General features: G+C 32.2%; 1 protein-coding gene across 4 annotated transcripts in view; it reads right to left on the bottom strand.

Moving 5' to 3' along the window:
• BAZ2B (bromodomain adjacent to zinc finger domain 2B) overlaps positions 1-13,284 on the bottom strand; it is a 295,054-nt gene that overhangs the window by 79,520 nt on the left and 202,250 nt on the right. For 2 of the 4 annotated variants that reach the window (XM_065881229.1, XM_065881230.1), the window contains 5 exons: positions 12,578-13,184; positions 10,630-10,923; positions 9,383-9,443; positions 8,489-8,597; positions 8,118-8,219 (listed from right to left, as the gene is read on the bottom strand). In XM_065881229.1, coding sequence (XP_065737301.1) covers positions 8,118-8,219; positions 8,489-8,597; positions 9,383-9,443; positions 10,630-10,923; positions 12,578-13,184 — 1,173 coding nt within the window. The remainder of the gene's footprint in view (positions 1-8,117; positions 8,220-8,488; positions 8,598-9,382; positions 9,444-10,629; positions 10,924-12,577; positions 13,185-13,284) is intronic. The other 2 variants (XM_065881232.1, XM_065881231.1) reach the window with 1 other exon arrangement.

Here is a 13,284-nt window from a genome sequence, read left to right on the forward strand (position 1 = left end):
TACAACTGAGAGAATTCAGGTCCAGTTGAATAATTTCCTAAGGTAAGGAGGCAATAAGGAACAGAACTATGATTTGAACCCAACTGTCTCACTCTAAAACCTGTGCTCTTAACCACTACATGTACTTAATTGATGTTACAAAGATGTTCTTATACTTGATAAATGACTGATCACAATATTCAGCCATGAAAGCACAGCCAAGGTTATGGCAAGGCAAGGTTGTGGCAGAAAAAAATTAATGCATATAATCCATATGTGTTTAAAATAATATCTATACTAATTCTTTTCAGTAATTACCAGGTTAAAAATAATTTTACAAATTAATTCTGAGGAAAGTAAGAATTTTTTTGGCTGAGATTTCAATGAAGTCAACAGAAACAGTAGTTGTACCAACTGCATTCTCACGCCGTAAACCACTAAGAAGGAAGCCATCAAAACATTTTTATGTTCACCAGTATGGGAAGCTTTTGATTAGTTCAGGCTTTCATTTTTCTATTACGCTCTTAGGCACCAAGGCAGCATGCATCACATAAATTGAAAAATATAAAAGTGACATTCGTGACACTTGAAGTAGAAGAGAAAGACTAATAAAGGAGTCTGTAAAGGAATCTGCATTCAGTTTTTAAAGTACCTTATTAATAATAAAATCAACTTTTAGCCAAGATTTGAAGGGTTTGATCAATTTATTTTTTTATTCAGTTATAATTTTACAGTTATGTTTTATTCATCTAGGAAAATATACCTGCCTGTGTCAAAAAAGGAATAGAATATGTTGGTGCCCCAAACTGGTAACATTACAGTGACATTATCATTTACATTTTTGCCCTTGGCATTTATAAAGTAAATGCTTTCTAAGGGAGTTGCATATATTGGACTACATATAATGTCTTTTGACTCCTGGATTTTAGAAAATGAGAAATGGATTGTTAGGAATCTGAAGCTTATATTACAGCTTTAATTCACTGAGTAGCCAAGATAACCGTGGGTAAGGGAAAAAAAGAAGCATTTTTCTTAATAAACTTTTCCTTAGGAAAAGCAAATACAATTTACATCACTTGATTCATATGCTATAAATTTTTTGAAATTATTCATCAAAAGAGTAAATTTATTACTTTTTTCTTAATTTTTAAAACTAAGATAGTAAATGGTTCCTGAAAATAATCTTTCTTGACTAATATTTAAAAGATATGGATAAAAAGAAAATAGATATTCAACATGATGGAGATGATGGCAGATTAAGTCTCTTATACCATTATAATTCCACTTTCAAGAGTTACTAATTTAAAGCCTTAGCAATAACATACTTCTGTAAATACTACAAAGAGAAGGAAAAAAGGGCTTATGTTTTATTTCAGAAGACTGAACAAAATAATTAAGATTAAGTGAATGAGATAACTACATTATATACTATACACTCTAATGCATTATACAAGACTACACTGTAAGACTATAATGTATAATAGAAATAGTTTCCAACTACTTGAACATTTGTTGAAGTACCTACTCTGTATCGGCATAACATTTTCTAAAGGTAAACTAGAGAGAGTTCTCTCCCCCAAATGACCAACATTTTTAACTAGGACCCGAGGCTCCGGCTATTCTAATGCAGGTGATTCAAGGACCACACCCTCAGCAGTAATGAATTTGAAAAAGTTTAGAGGTTGGGACAGTAAGTTGCCTCAATTGTCCACTTAAAAAATAATGATGGTCTAGATTAGGACCTGAGAATCAGAGTGGAAAGGAAAGTGAATACTTTATTCTTTTTTTGGAGAGAGAACTTCCTGGATGTGAAGGAGAGAAGTCTGAATGGAGACCAGAAAGGTCTGGAGAAATACTTGAGAAAACTGGCAAATAAATTTATTGCTTTCAGGTATTTTATACTTTAAAGACAAAATAGAGCTTTAAAGAAAACATTTGAAATGAATAAGTTTTAAAATGTTTTCTGTATTCAGAAATTCAAAAAAGATGCTAATAAATTTAACTTAAATAGGATTATTCTATTTTAACCTTTCTATTATTCTTCATAAATGATACTCTGAACATCTCATGAGCAACTGCTTTGTTTTCACCTTATGTTATGGACACTGAATTGTCTAGTTAAGGAGATATTTGACAGTCCTAACTCTTACATTTCACTGATAACTAAAGTCAATTTGTGGCTTACCAGAAACATGTTTAGGTCTTAATGGGATGTGTTACCAAGTCTCACTCCTGCTTCAATTTTATACTCTAGCTTATCTTTATTTTTCTTTTGTTGCTCCCATTTTGCTTGATTTTGTATACTTGAAGGTTTATTTATTTCGGGGGGAAAGCAGCATATAAGTAAAGTAAACCAGTCCACCAAAAAACAATTCACTGAATGATCTATTTACCAAGTTACTGTGTTTTTTTTTATTTTTTTAAGTTTTAGTATCACCAAGACTTTGCTGCAGCAATTTCACCAGGGATTTGCAGTCCTGGGCCACTAAGTGTCAATGCCCTCATTAATATTTGAGATGCCTACTACTTCTAGAATGCTCAATGTTATATAAGCAAATAGATGATCTTTACTCATAGTTTTCTGGATCACGACCTCTATCTATCCCAGTCTTTGACTCTGATAGAAAAATAGCTGTGATGAATGTTTTAGATCTGGCTTAAGGCATTGGTCTGACAATTTTAGGTCTGTTGGTCATTCAGTGAAGGATCATTTACCGAATTGATTTCTGGCTAAATAATTTTCAGTAAATTTAACCACGGTTCAAGTAAACAAAGACAATTTTTTTCTACTACTTTTCTCTTTCAAGTGTAATTTCAGAATCCTTTACTTCCTGATACTTAGTTTATTAAAAAAACTTTAGAATGTCACGCCTAAAAGGGAACTGATCTTAAAGACCTCCTATAATATATATACTTCACATTACAGATGAGGAAATTAAGGCCTAGAAAAGTAGGATTCCGTTTTTCAAAGTAACATAGGATGCTGAATTACCCTGCTAGGAGTCTAAGAAAAAATCTTAGGGCACAAGCAAAGCAAGGACATCAAATATTTTTCACAGAACTTGACATTTCATATTTTAAGAAAAACATTAAAGTTATTTTCATGAGAAAAATCAGAATTTTGTTGGATTTCCTTACCCCTAATTCACAGTTTAGTATTATGTCTATTTTTAGCTACTTTGTGGTGCCAGAGGTAGGTAGTGAGAGCTTTATATACCATAAACTTTACAGCATTAGGGATTCTTAATCTTAATAATAAACTATATTAATATCATATACTGAATAGCACTTTAAAGATGTGAAAGAGTAAGAAGAGTTATCTATGCTGGGAGATGGTTGTCACCTATTAAAAACAGTTGAGGAAGATGTGGTTTGATACAATTGTTTCCATAACACTGACTATGCTTTCCAGTGACAGTAGGTTACCCTCAAAGAGTTAGGACTGTCGGGTATCTCCTTAGCACTACTATTGGATTCTTACAGTTGGCTTCCTAGTATAGGCCTTTGCCTAGCCATCAAAAATCCTACCTGGTAGATTAGTGACATAAATTTCCAGAGTTTTGGACTTCTGGTACTGATCTTTCGTGTTCTCAGGGTCCATATATGCCCACAGCTGTGTTGCATTCGGTATGACAGTTAACAGTAGAGTTGAATTAGAACCCTGGGTGTTGACTCCCAATCGTTTGTTCTTTACTTATTTGAAATAATTACCAGCATTACAGTCTTGCCACAGACTGCGTGTTGACTGCTTTATTGTGAAGTCTCCCCTTATTCCTTATTAACAAAACCCTGATTTTAGCTGAAAAGCATTGTGCTTAGTGTTTTATCTTCCCCAGACAACAAGCTTCTCTAAACCAGTGATCATAACTTCTATTTCTTTTGTACTCTGCAGTTTCTCCATGAACATTAGTTTTTCCTCAGAGTCAGGCTTTCAAGTTCATTTCTGTAGTGAAATGTGTTCACAATTTCCTTTATGGAAAATGCCTTTAGGGAAAATTTATTTGGGAAGAAATGCCTGGAACATTAAGTATTTGCCACAAATATCAACTGATTAAATAAGAAAAAAAGGCTCTTTTCAGTAAGAACTATAGATGTTTTTCTTTTCTCGTGGCATTATGCCATTAAAAAAAAATCTTTAAAAATACATCTCAAATAGAGAGAGCAACGTTTTTTTCCTAAGTCACTTTTAATTATTCCTTCTTTGCATCTTTCCTTTTCTTTGCTTTTTTGGCCTGAATGCAGCAGACATTCATTGACCTTTGCTTGTTAACTTCCTGGTTGAAAAAAATAAACTTAATTGTTATATTTATGCTTAGACGTTTTGTTCTCTACCATTCACACACAAAAAAATCCTTCCCAAATTAGATTATCATATATTTCAAAATAATCTTTGCCATTAACAATTCATTTTGAAATCTTCATATATCGCTAACAAAAATGTGAATACTTTTTACCTTTTTACCTAAGTATCATATTTAGGAAAATAAAAATAACCCTATTTTATATTTACCAAAATCTGCCTAGCTCAACCATACTTTCTATTATTCTGACACTCAAAACCAAAATAAAATGAAAACAATGATAAACATTAGGTTCAACTAGTTCTTTATAATGTGATGGAGAAGTCTGTAAGAAATATATTTACCTTATTGCCTTTTCAAAGGGGTTTCACTGGTTAAAATAGCTAAAAGAATTTCAGTAAGAAGGTAGCCAGCCAGTATATCACGTGATTATAAAGAGTGCCATGGTTCATTTTGTTCCATGAAATCTATCATCCTTAAAATCATGATTTTTATAGAAGCCAGGAGGAAGTGTTTGGTATCTAAGGATCAGTAGATACTAACCAGTAGATGATTTTGCAAATCTCGTACCACATTTGTAGATTGAAATAAATAAAATTGATAATGGATAGATTAAAGGCTCCCCCAACCCCAATTTCTTGTGCCAACCCTATCTTATTTAATTAAGGACTTCTTTTTAATTTTTTTAAAGTTAATCATTAGATTTTTGTCCTTTAGTTAATGATGAATTTACTAAATTTCAATAAACATGAACTCTCATACCTCTCATCTTACTGTACTGCACACAAAATTAGTCAATACTTTCAACAAATGTTTGCTGTTAAGAAATATATATATAGTCACTGTCTTAAGCTCAGAAATACCTTGAGTCAAAAATGATTAACATATAAAACAACCACGGTTCTCTACTGCAGATATTATCTTCTAACAGAAATTACCATTTCCTAAATTTCATCTGTAAAATATAGAGCTTTGGAATACCACTGCTGCAATTTTTGGAAATACGTTGAATGAAATTAGAACTTAGAGAACTACTATTGGTTGTGTTTTTTTTTTTTTTTGGTAAGTTTTAAGAGAAAAAAGAAAAATATGATGGAGAAAATTACATTTTCCAACGCAAATGTTTTATTAGGAGAGTGATTAAGAAGACTAATGAATTTACAAATACAGCATTTCATTTGCTCTCAAACACCAAAAATAAATATATGAGACTTGGAAAACTGTAGCGGTAACACTTAAAATCGTTATGTAAAATCTCCATGCATTTGGAAAACTGCATGCTCAGCTTTATTGGATTACAAGGGGTAGATGCAATTTTTTTTTAAATAGGAAATTGTTTTTCATACTATATATGTAATACGAGCACAATTTAGAAATTATGAAACATGCAAGAACATAGGAAAAAAAAGTTCCACTGTACCACCAATCATTACATCCATTACTAAAATTTTGGTACATTTCCTTTCAGTCTTTCAATATGCATAGTGTTGTTTTTCAATATACGTACAGCCATCATACCATTTATACAATTTGTATAGAGGCAGACCTATTGTAAACATATACAGATCATCACTGCTTGGTAACGGTGTCTTTATCCCAAATTATATTTTATATCTTCTACAAAATTTAAGCCAATCAAAGTTATTACACATGACAGTTACTCTACCAAAAATATGTAATCTTTGCTCATTTTCATAGAAAATTGTAAGTATATACATTTCTAATTAACTATATGCTTATACATATTGATCATACAATAAAAAAGTATATGGTTCTTCAACTATATGCATCTCTAATTAATTAACTAAATGTTGTTTTGATTACTCACCTTTAATTGTTGTTCTCTAAAAGTATCCTGAAATGAATTCAACTTACTCTTATTTTTTAACCAAGAGAAGTACAGTCAAAAATGCTAATATTTTCCCTTAGTAGTCTGCTGAAATGTTGGCAGCTTAACACATTCTGGATTTAGTAATTCATCATATTTCCTTGATTGGAATTGATCTCTCAACAAGACAATATGCTTTGGAAAACACTGATTAAATTTAATAAAAAGTGAATGGATGTCAAAGAACAATCTGTTCTGCCTAATAAGGCTTTACAGACTAAGTCTAATTATCACTGATAAAAAACTAAAAGTCCTTTATGTATTGAACAGCAATTAGCTTTCCTCTCAGAATAAAATTCTATTGAACTTAAAAACATAAAGATATCTTTAGCATATTTAAATGAAACAAGTAAGGTTATGATAACATGAAAATCAAAAGATTTAAAAAATGAGAAGTTTTAAATAAAATTATTATTGCCTTCTAATATGTTTTGTGACTTAAAAACTAATCTAGTATATATGGAGTGTGGAAAATAACACTGTGGTTCACTAAAATTCCGAGAATCTGTTTGGTGACAAATTCAGTCCAAGTTAGACACATTTTTAAGTTTAAAAAAGAAAAATCCTAGAATATATTTCCATAAATAAATTAAACCTCAGATGAATATATTTTGGCATTTTAGAATTACTGGTAAAGAAACAAGTGGATGTGGACATAAAAAGTCATGGACAACAATGGAAAATAGGTTACACAATGAATGCAAAAGAACACTTGTTAGAAATTTTGAGTTCAATTATGTCTCTGCCTGGTTGAGGTTGTGTAATCTTGGAAAACTCCCTTAATCTTTGAGCTCTCAAAATGAACTTCCTGCAGAATTAGGAAGGCCTCTTCTATTTCTATAACCATAAAATTAAAGGGTAAATAGTATGGAAAAGCCTGCCTATTCACAACAGAAAATATTAATTGCCAGAAAGAATCTTTCTGTGCATTATAATGGGCCAAAAGAGAGAAAGGCTCAATCAAGAAAGAAAATAACAACTTCAGTTGGTTGAGCATTTTAACCTTTTGAAACATTTTCATGCGTATGATCTCATTTTAACCTCACCATAATCCTATGAGGCAGAAGGAAAATTATGATTGTCTCTATTCTGCAGATAAAGAAACTGAAGAAAAAGTGGGCATTATTTTGTTGTTTGAAATCACAAAACTATTTCATGGGTTAACAAGAACCTAGGTCTCCTTAGTCCGTAGCTATGACCTCTTTCAATGGAGCTAATAAAGTTAAAGGGAATAATAAGCATATGTAGCTGAATCTAAGTAAGGGACAAAGGCAAACCATTAAAGGACACATATAGGAAACAAGGTTTCAGTGGTAAGTTCTTTGCGCTGATCGGTGAGGTTGTGTACTTAATCCTCAAGCTCAAAGGGAGCTGTGGTCATAATTTCAGAAATGTGTATAATTATTTAAAAATTCAATTTCTGCAAAAAGCAGAAATTTCACTCATTTAATATTATGGGATTCCCCCTACCCCCATCAAAAATTATCAAACTTGTGACAATGAATCATGCATGTAGTATGGCATAATCAAATGGACAAGATCCTTCCAAAAACGAAGGCATATTTATCCTCTCTTGGACTGACTTATAAACAACGTTTTCTCCTATTCAAATTAATTTTCCAAAAACTGTTTACCTTTCAGGGAATTAAGGTTTTCCTATATTTCTCATGAACATACAGATTCTTTTATACCTGTATAAACTGTAAAATTAATGACAGAACTAACAAACAGGAAAAAGTTTACTTAAGAAATTTGAAAAAAATGTCAAAGCTCCTCGTTACTGAAATATAGTAAATTGAGGTCTTGTGAGTGTTTACCACAAAGTTATATGTATAGCTACACGAATTAACTAACAAAAGGCAATGCTCCAGAGTGTAGCGAAATCTACTTCATTTAGGTTATGTTACTACTTTTTGGTTCAAAGACTGTACTTTTTAAAAAGTGGATACCTGCGGTCCATCTCTGGCTTCATAGAAGTCACCCAATCTTATTTTTGCACTGAAGCTGAAATTGTCCCTTGAGATATCCATTATTCCATTTCTGCTGAGATACTGAAAAAATCACATATTTTTCCACTTCAGGTTTTAATAATTACAACCCAGCTCTGATGTATAGCTATCTTCAGGACACTACTGTTTTGCATATTCTATCAAGGGGCTATGGATTTACAGGAGATCAATTTAGGTTAAGCACATTCATTAGTCCCATACAAGAGAATATTTTGTATCAAGGAACTTTATCTGAGAAAGGAGTGTACTTCTTTTTCCATAAGCATGCTTAATAGGCACCAAATGTGTGTCATTTGGTGAAAAGTATGTACCTTTATTACTTCAGGGTACTGCCTAAGTTTCTTTCCACATGGAGCATAATATGCTACTTCTCCTTGAAGGCGCCCTCCAAAGTTTCTTATTCTTGTCTCTCTCTGCCAGCTACACATAATAGAAATGAGGGTTATCACATACGTAATTTTAAGAAAGCTTTTAAAAATAAATTTTAAAAAAGTTTGAGAACACATGCTCTTTAGAAAACATGAAACATACAAAGAAAACAAATATAAACAGCCAGTCATGCAATTCAGATACAGTTACTATTAAAATAATTTAGATATTTTTGCTAAGTAATTCAACTAAAAATTAATCAAGGACTCAATTTACAAATATTAAACTCCATTACATTTTTTAAGAGATCATACTGGCATTACGTTGGGTATTCGGACATGTTCAGGCACATGTGTCAATGTGTGCTGACTTTTTTACAGGTGAAAAGCTTTAAATGAGAAGAGTACAGTAAACCTGGCTCTCTGCTCTTTGGGGATCATGAAAACTCTCAGTTCCTATTCAACCATTTTAGCCAAACTCTGCTCAAGTCCCTCAGTTTCGCCCACAGTGGCTTTCACCTTCCTTTAAATCTATCTTCACAAAAACCTCTGACACTCTTAACTGTGTCTCTGCTCTTTGCCAAATGATTTGCTCTTGTGACTTTTTCAGTCATATTCCCACCTGGATGCATATGTTCCCATCTGTCATACCTAAACCCAGAAGTTAGTCTTAATTTTTTTTCTGGTATATCAACTTCAGATATATCAGCTTTGCTCCTCTGCTCTAACAAATAACTATGCAGTATATTCACTTCTCTTATTAATAGTAGAGAATGAGAAATCAAACATGCCTAAATATGTGGGGGGAAATATAAAGATATATCTTATTTTGCATACCCATATTCCAAAGGAATACGCAGCTCACGTTCATCTGTTACTCTTCTTCTTTTGGAAGTGCCTTCAAGAAAATTCAACCAGTTAACATAAAAGATTAGTTTACATACATGAAAATTTTTTGATAGTTTTGAAACTTTTATTTGATTAATATATCTTAATGACTTGAATTATTTAGTGTATTTCTGCAACTTGTGCATTATTTTTAGATTCTTTTCAACAAAACACATTGTATATAAAGTAAAGGGTGTTTTTCTTTTTTCTTTGGTCTGCATGACAGAATAACTAGTATTCCTCTCTAATGAAAAGACAATGCAAGGTAAAAATATACAGCTTTCCCATCATTTTGTTATTAATGAAATGGCTAAAGAAGTAGGAGGAAAATAGCAGATAGAGGTTTTGGAAAACTATGTACAGTTGTTTTCTTTGAAAATATGAGTTTTAAGATGCTGAAAAATTTCAACATCTGGATCATAGATTTTAAAATAATATAACTTCTATAGCCATATGAATCTATAGTCAAAAACACTTTTAATTAATCTAGAGTACAAAGAATAGGATTATGATTATATGGAAAATTTTTCATAGATAATGATCAAGCTTCACCAATGCAAATGCACACATCTTATATTAGTAGGATATCATATTGGTTTGTGGCAAATGAAAACAAAACTAGAAAATTTCAAGAAAACAGTGAAATATGTAAAACAATATAATATTTTACTATACACATCTATATTTTCTTAACTATTGAATGAGAATAGAGATTAATTTGGGAGTATTAATGTAAAACCTTTTAATGAAGACCTCTGCAAGTTTATAAAAGGTCAAATAGATAAAAAAGATATGGCATGTTAAAGGAATAATAATGCTAACTCACTAATACAAATGACATTGGCTATGTGTTGGGCAGATACGCAATTGTACCTTAAGTAACCAAGTGAGCTCATTTTTATAAATTACAAAAAAAGTCCACTGTCAAACTCTAAATGCTAGAAGCATAAACTGAACACAAAAACAGGAAAGTATGCAAACTCAAAAGCTGCCATCAATCAGGTCCTTAAATTGGAAGCACAGAGAATAAAAATGGTAATGAGTCATATCCTTTGAAAATACACGCTGACCTTTCTTAGCCAACCTAAAATCTAGCCCTTGATTCCAGTGAGATCATCCCCAGAACACTGTATAAATAAGAATTCTTGTTATGGTTTGACTTCTACTTCACAATAATAAAAATAAAGTGTAGGTACCAGAGTGTGGACTTGAAGTAAGTGTGGAAGAAGGTGTGCCAAGGAAAGCAGGTGACTGGGATTCAGAACATAAGGCAGCAGGAGCAGAGCCTGGGGCTTTTGCTATGTGGAGGTTACGAGGTGTTGAGTGAGCTGTGAGACTGATGGAAGGGCTTTTGACAGAGGAAGTTGTTTTATTCAGTTTCATTGAAGTTTTCTCTCCTTCAGTATCACTATCTGATTCATCTTGGTCTTTATCATCATCATCATCCTCTTCTGATCCTTCTGTATCTGATTCTGAATTACTACCTGATTCTGGGAAGTAAAAGAAGCATTTGTATATTATAACTAGATAATCACCAACAGTTTGCAGTTTGTATCTAAATGGAATAGTTCAGGAATCAGCATCTATGACTGAGAACTCAAGTGAGCAACTTTTCTGAAGAGTAAATGTAAAAGTTACTATCTTAAAAGCTATTTGAGTACAATGTATGCAGGCCATAAGTCCTCAAAGTTCTTCATTAAAAGTAACTGTTTTACTCAAATTATAAAACTTACATCATAAAACAGTTCTTCTCACATGACAGTATTCACATGATGAGTTCTGCTTAGTGGTTTCAAAAGCACTTTTAATTTAATAAAGAAGCCAAAGTATAGAGGAAACAGAATTGATTATTTAAATTAATAGATTCTAGTAGCTTAAGAAGTATACTAGGTTCAGTATGAGGAAGAGAACTCTGGAACTATCATTACCCTTTCTTCTGGGCTTTGAGGCCAAAGAAAACAATTTTTGCGGGGAGATGCTTGGCTTTGGGGGTTACAGTTATTCTATTTAGCTGCAAGATTTCATCAAGTTTCTCAGGTTTTACAAAAGACTAGGATTACAGAAATAACTGTGGGGAATAATTTAATGATTTAATAATTTAAGTTCATGCTAGCAATGTAGTCCTATAAATGCATCCATTCCTATAGATATGTAAAATCTATTTCTGGGTTAAACTTGATAACACAGGACTAATACTTGGACTGTATCTTAATCGTTCCCAGAACAACAGCTTCTGTGGAATTGTTTTTTGTGTAGTACTAGCTGTCTACACTGAAGTTCATTATAAAAATTATCTTTGAAAGTGATTAATATTGATATCCATGATCTATCATGCAAAGTTGTGTTTATGGGAACCTTAGGAAAAATATCAGGAAAAGCTGTTCTTACCCTGAGCAAATAGGTTGTTTTTACCTTATAGACACTTTTTAAATTGTATAATTGACTATATTTTCCTCTTCATATTGGTAGATAGAAAATTTACAATTGGATTTGCGGCTGACTAGGAACAAATCCAAAACCTTTCATGATATGTATTTCATCTTTGTATTTAAATTTTAAGCTGTCTTATATTTTATGTTTTCAATCTTCTGTGGAACAAGAAGGAGAGTTAAGAGGAAATAAAACAAAAAGAAATTAAAAAGAAAACTAGAAAGTAAATCAAAATAAAATCAGGGGGTACTCTATATATGTTGTTAAATACGTTCTGTGTTGCTAACAAATATTCATAGGGATATAGGTTTTTGGTATTTTCTGAATGACTGTGACTACAGTTTTACCTTTATTCAAAATATCTAGTGACACAATATAACAAGCAGCAGAAGAGATGAAAAAGAAAGGACAAATGAGTGGTCATGAATTAAATGAAAATTAAGCAAGTTCCTGAATTTCTTAATTCATGAATTATTTATATTCAATTTAAAGTTCTTTGTTTAATGTTAAGTGAATAACAGAGCTGAGAACTTAATTTAGGATTTCCAATTTCAATTATTCCTGTATTTTACCACTCATTATAGAAAGGCGCATAGCTGTGTGAAACACAGTCAATGACAATGATTTTCAGTCTGTGAATGAAGAACCTCTTTAAAATGCTTTGGTTCACATAGCGTTTAGAGAAATACTTTAAACTTAAAAGTAGAAAATAACCTGATTGGCTGTCATCAGATTCATCATCTTCATCATCTTCCTCATCTTCTTCCTCATCATCTTCCTCTTCATCTTCATTTGAATCTTCAGAATCTTTGCTACTAGGAATGTCTGAATCTGTTCCTCTGAACTGTTCCACTAAAGATTTTGCAGGATGAGAGTGATGCTGTGTTTTTACTGTGCTCACATTATTGCTAACTGCTTTTTCCTTCCCTTGACTATGCAGTATGGGAGAGGCAGAGGGCATGACAGTTGTCTGATTGCCAGGGGTTCTTCTCCCACTTGTACTCAGATTTACAGGTGAGGAAAAAGCGGTGCTACTTGAAGTAGCAATGTTTTCATTAATCTTACTCTGCATTTTAGTTTTGGTAGTAAGTGCCAGAGGAGCTTCTTGAATGACACTTTGAATAACTCCATTTGGTTGATGATTACCTAAAAGTGCATTTGTCAAGAAAGGATTAGGGTGGTTGTTTTCTAATGTTTGTTTTGGATGTGCTGGTGAACTAGAGGTTGCTTTTGGATTTGACAAAGCTGCAATAACCTTCTTCAGGCTCTTAGATGACTCCTGTTTCTTTAACTGAGCTGGGAATGTCTGTTTATATTGTTCCTGTTGAAACATAAGTTTAAAAAAAACAAAACAATAACGCACCATAAGAACAAAAATTACTCTTTTTTTGCCTTCTGTATCTGACACAGCTACTCATATA

This window comes from Phocoena phocoena, chromosome 7 (genome assembly GCF_963924675.1).
Source record: "Phocoena phocoena chromosome 7, mPhoPho1.1, whole genome shotgun sequence".
Classification (NCBI taxonomy): Eukaryota; Metazoa; Chordata; class Mammalia; order Artiodactyla; family Phocoenidae; genus Phocoena; species Phocoena phocoena.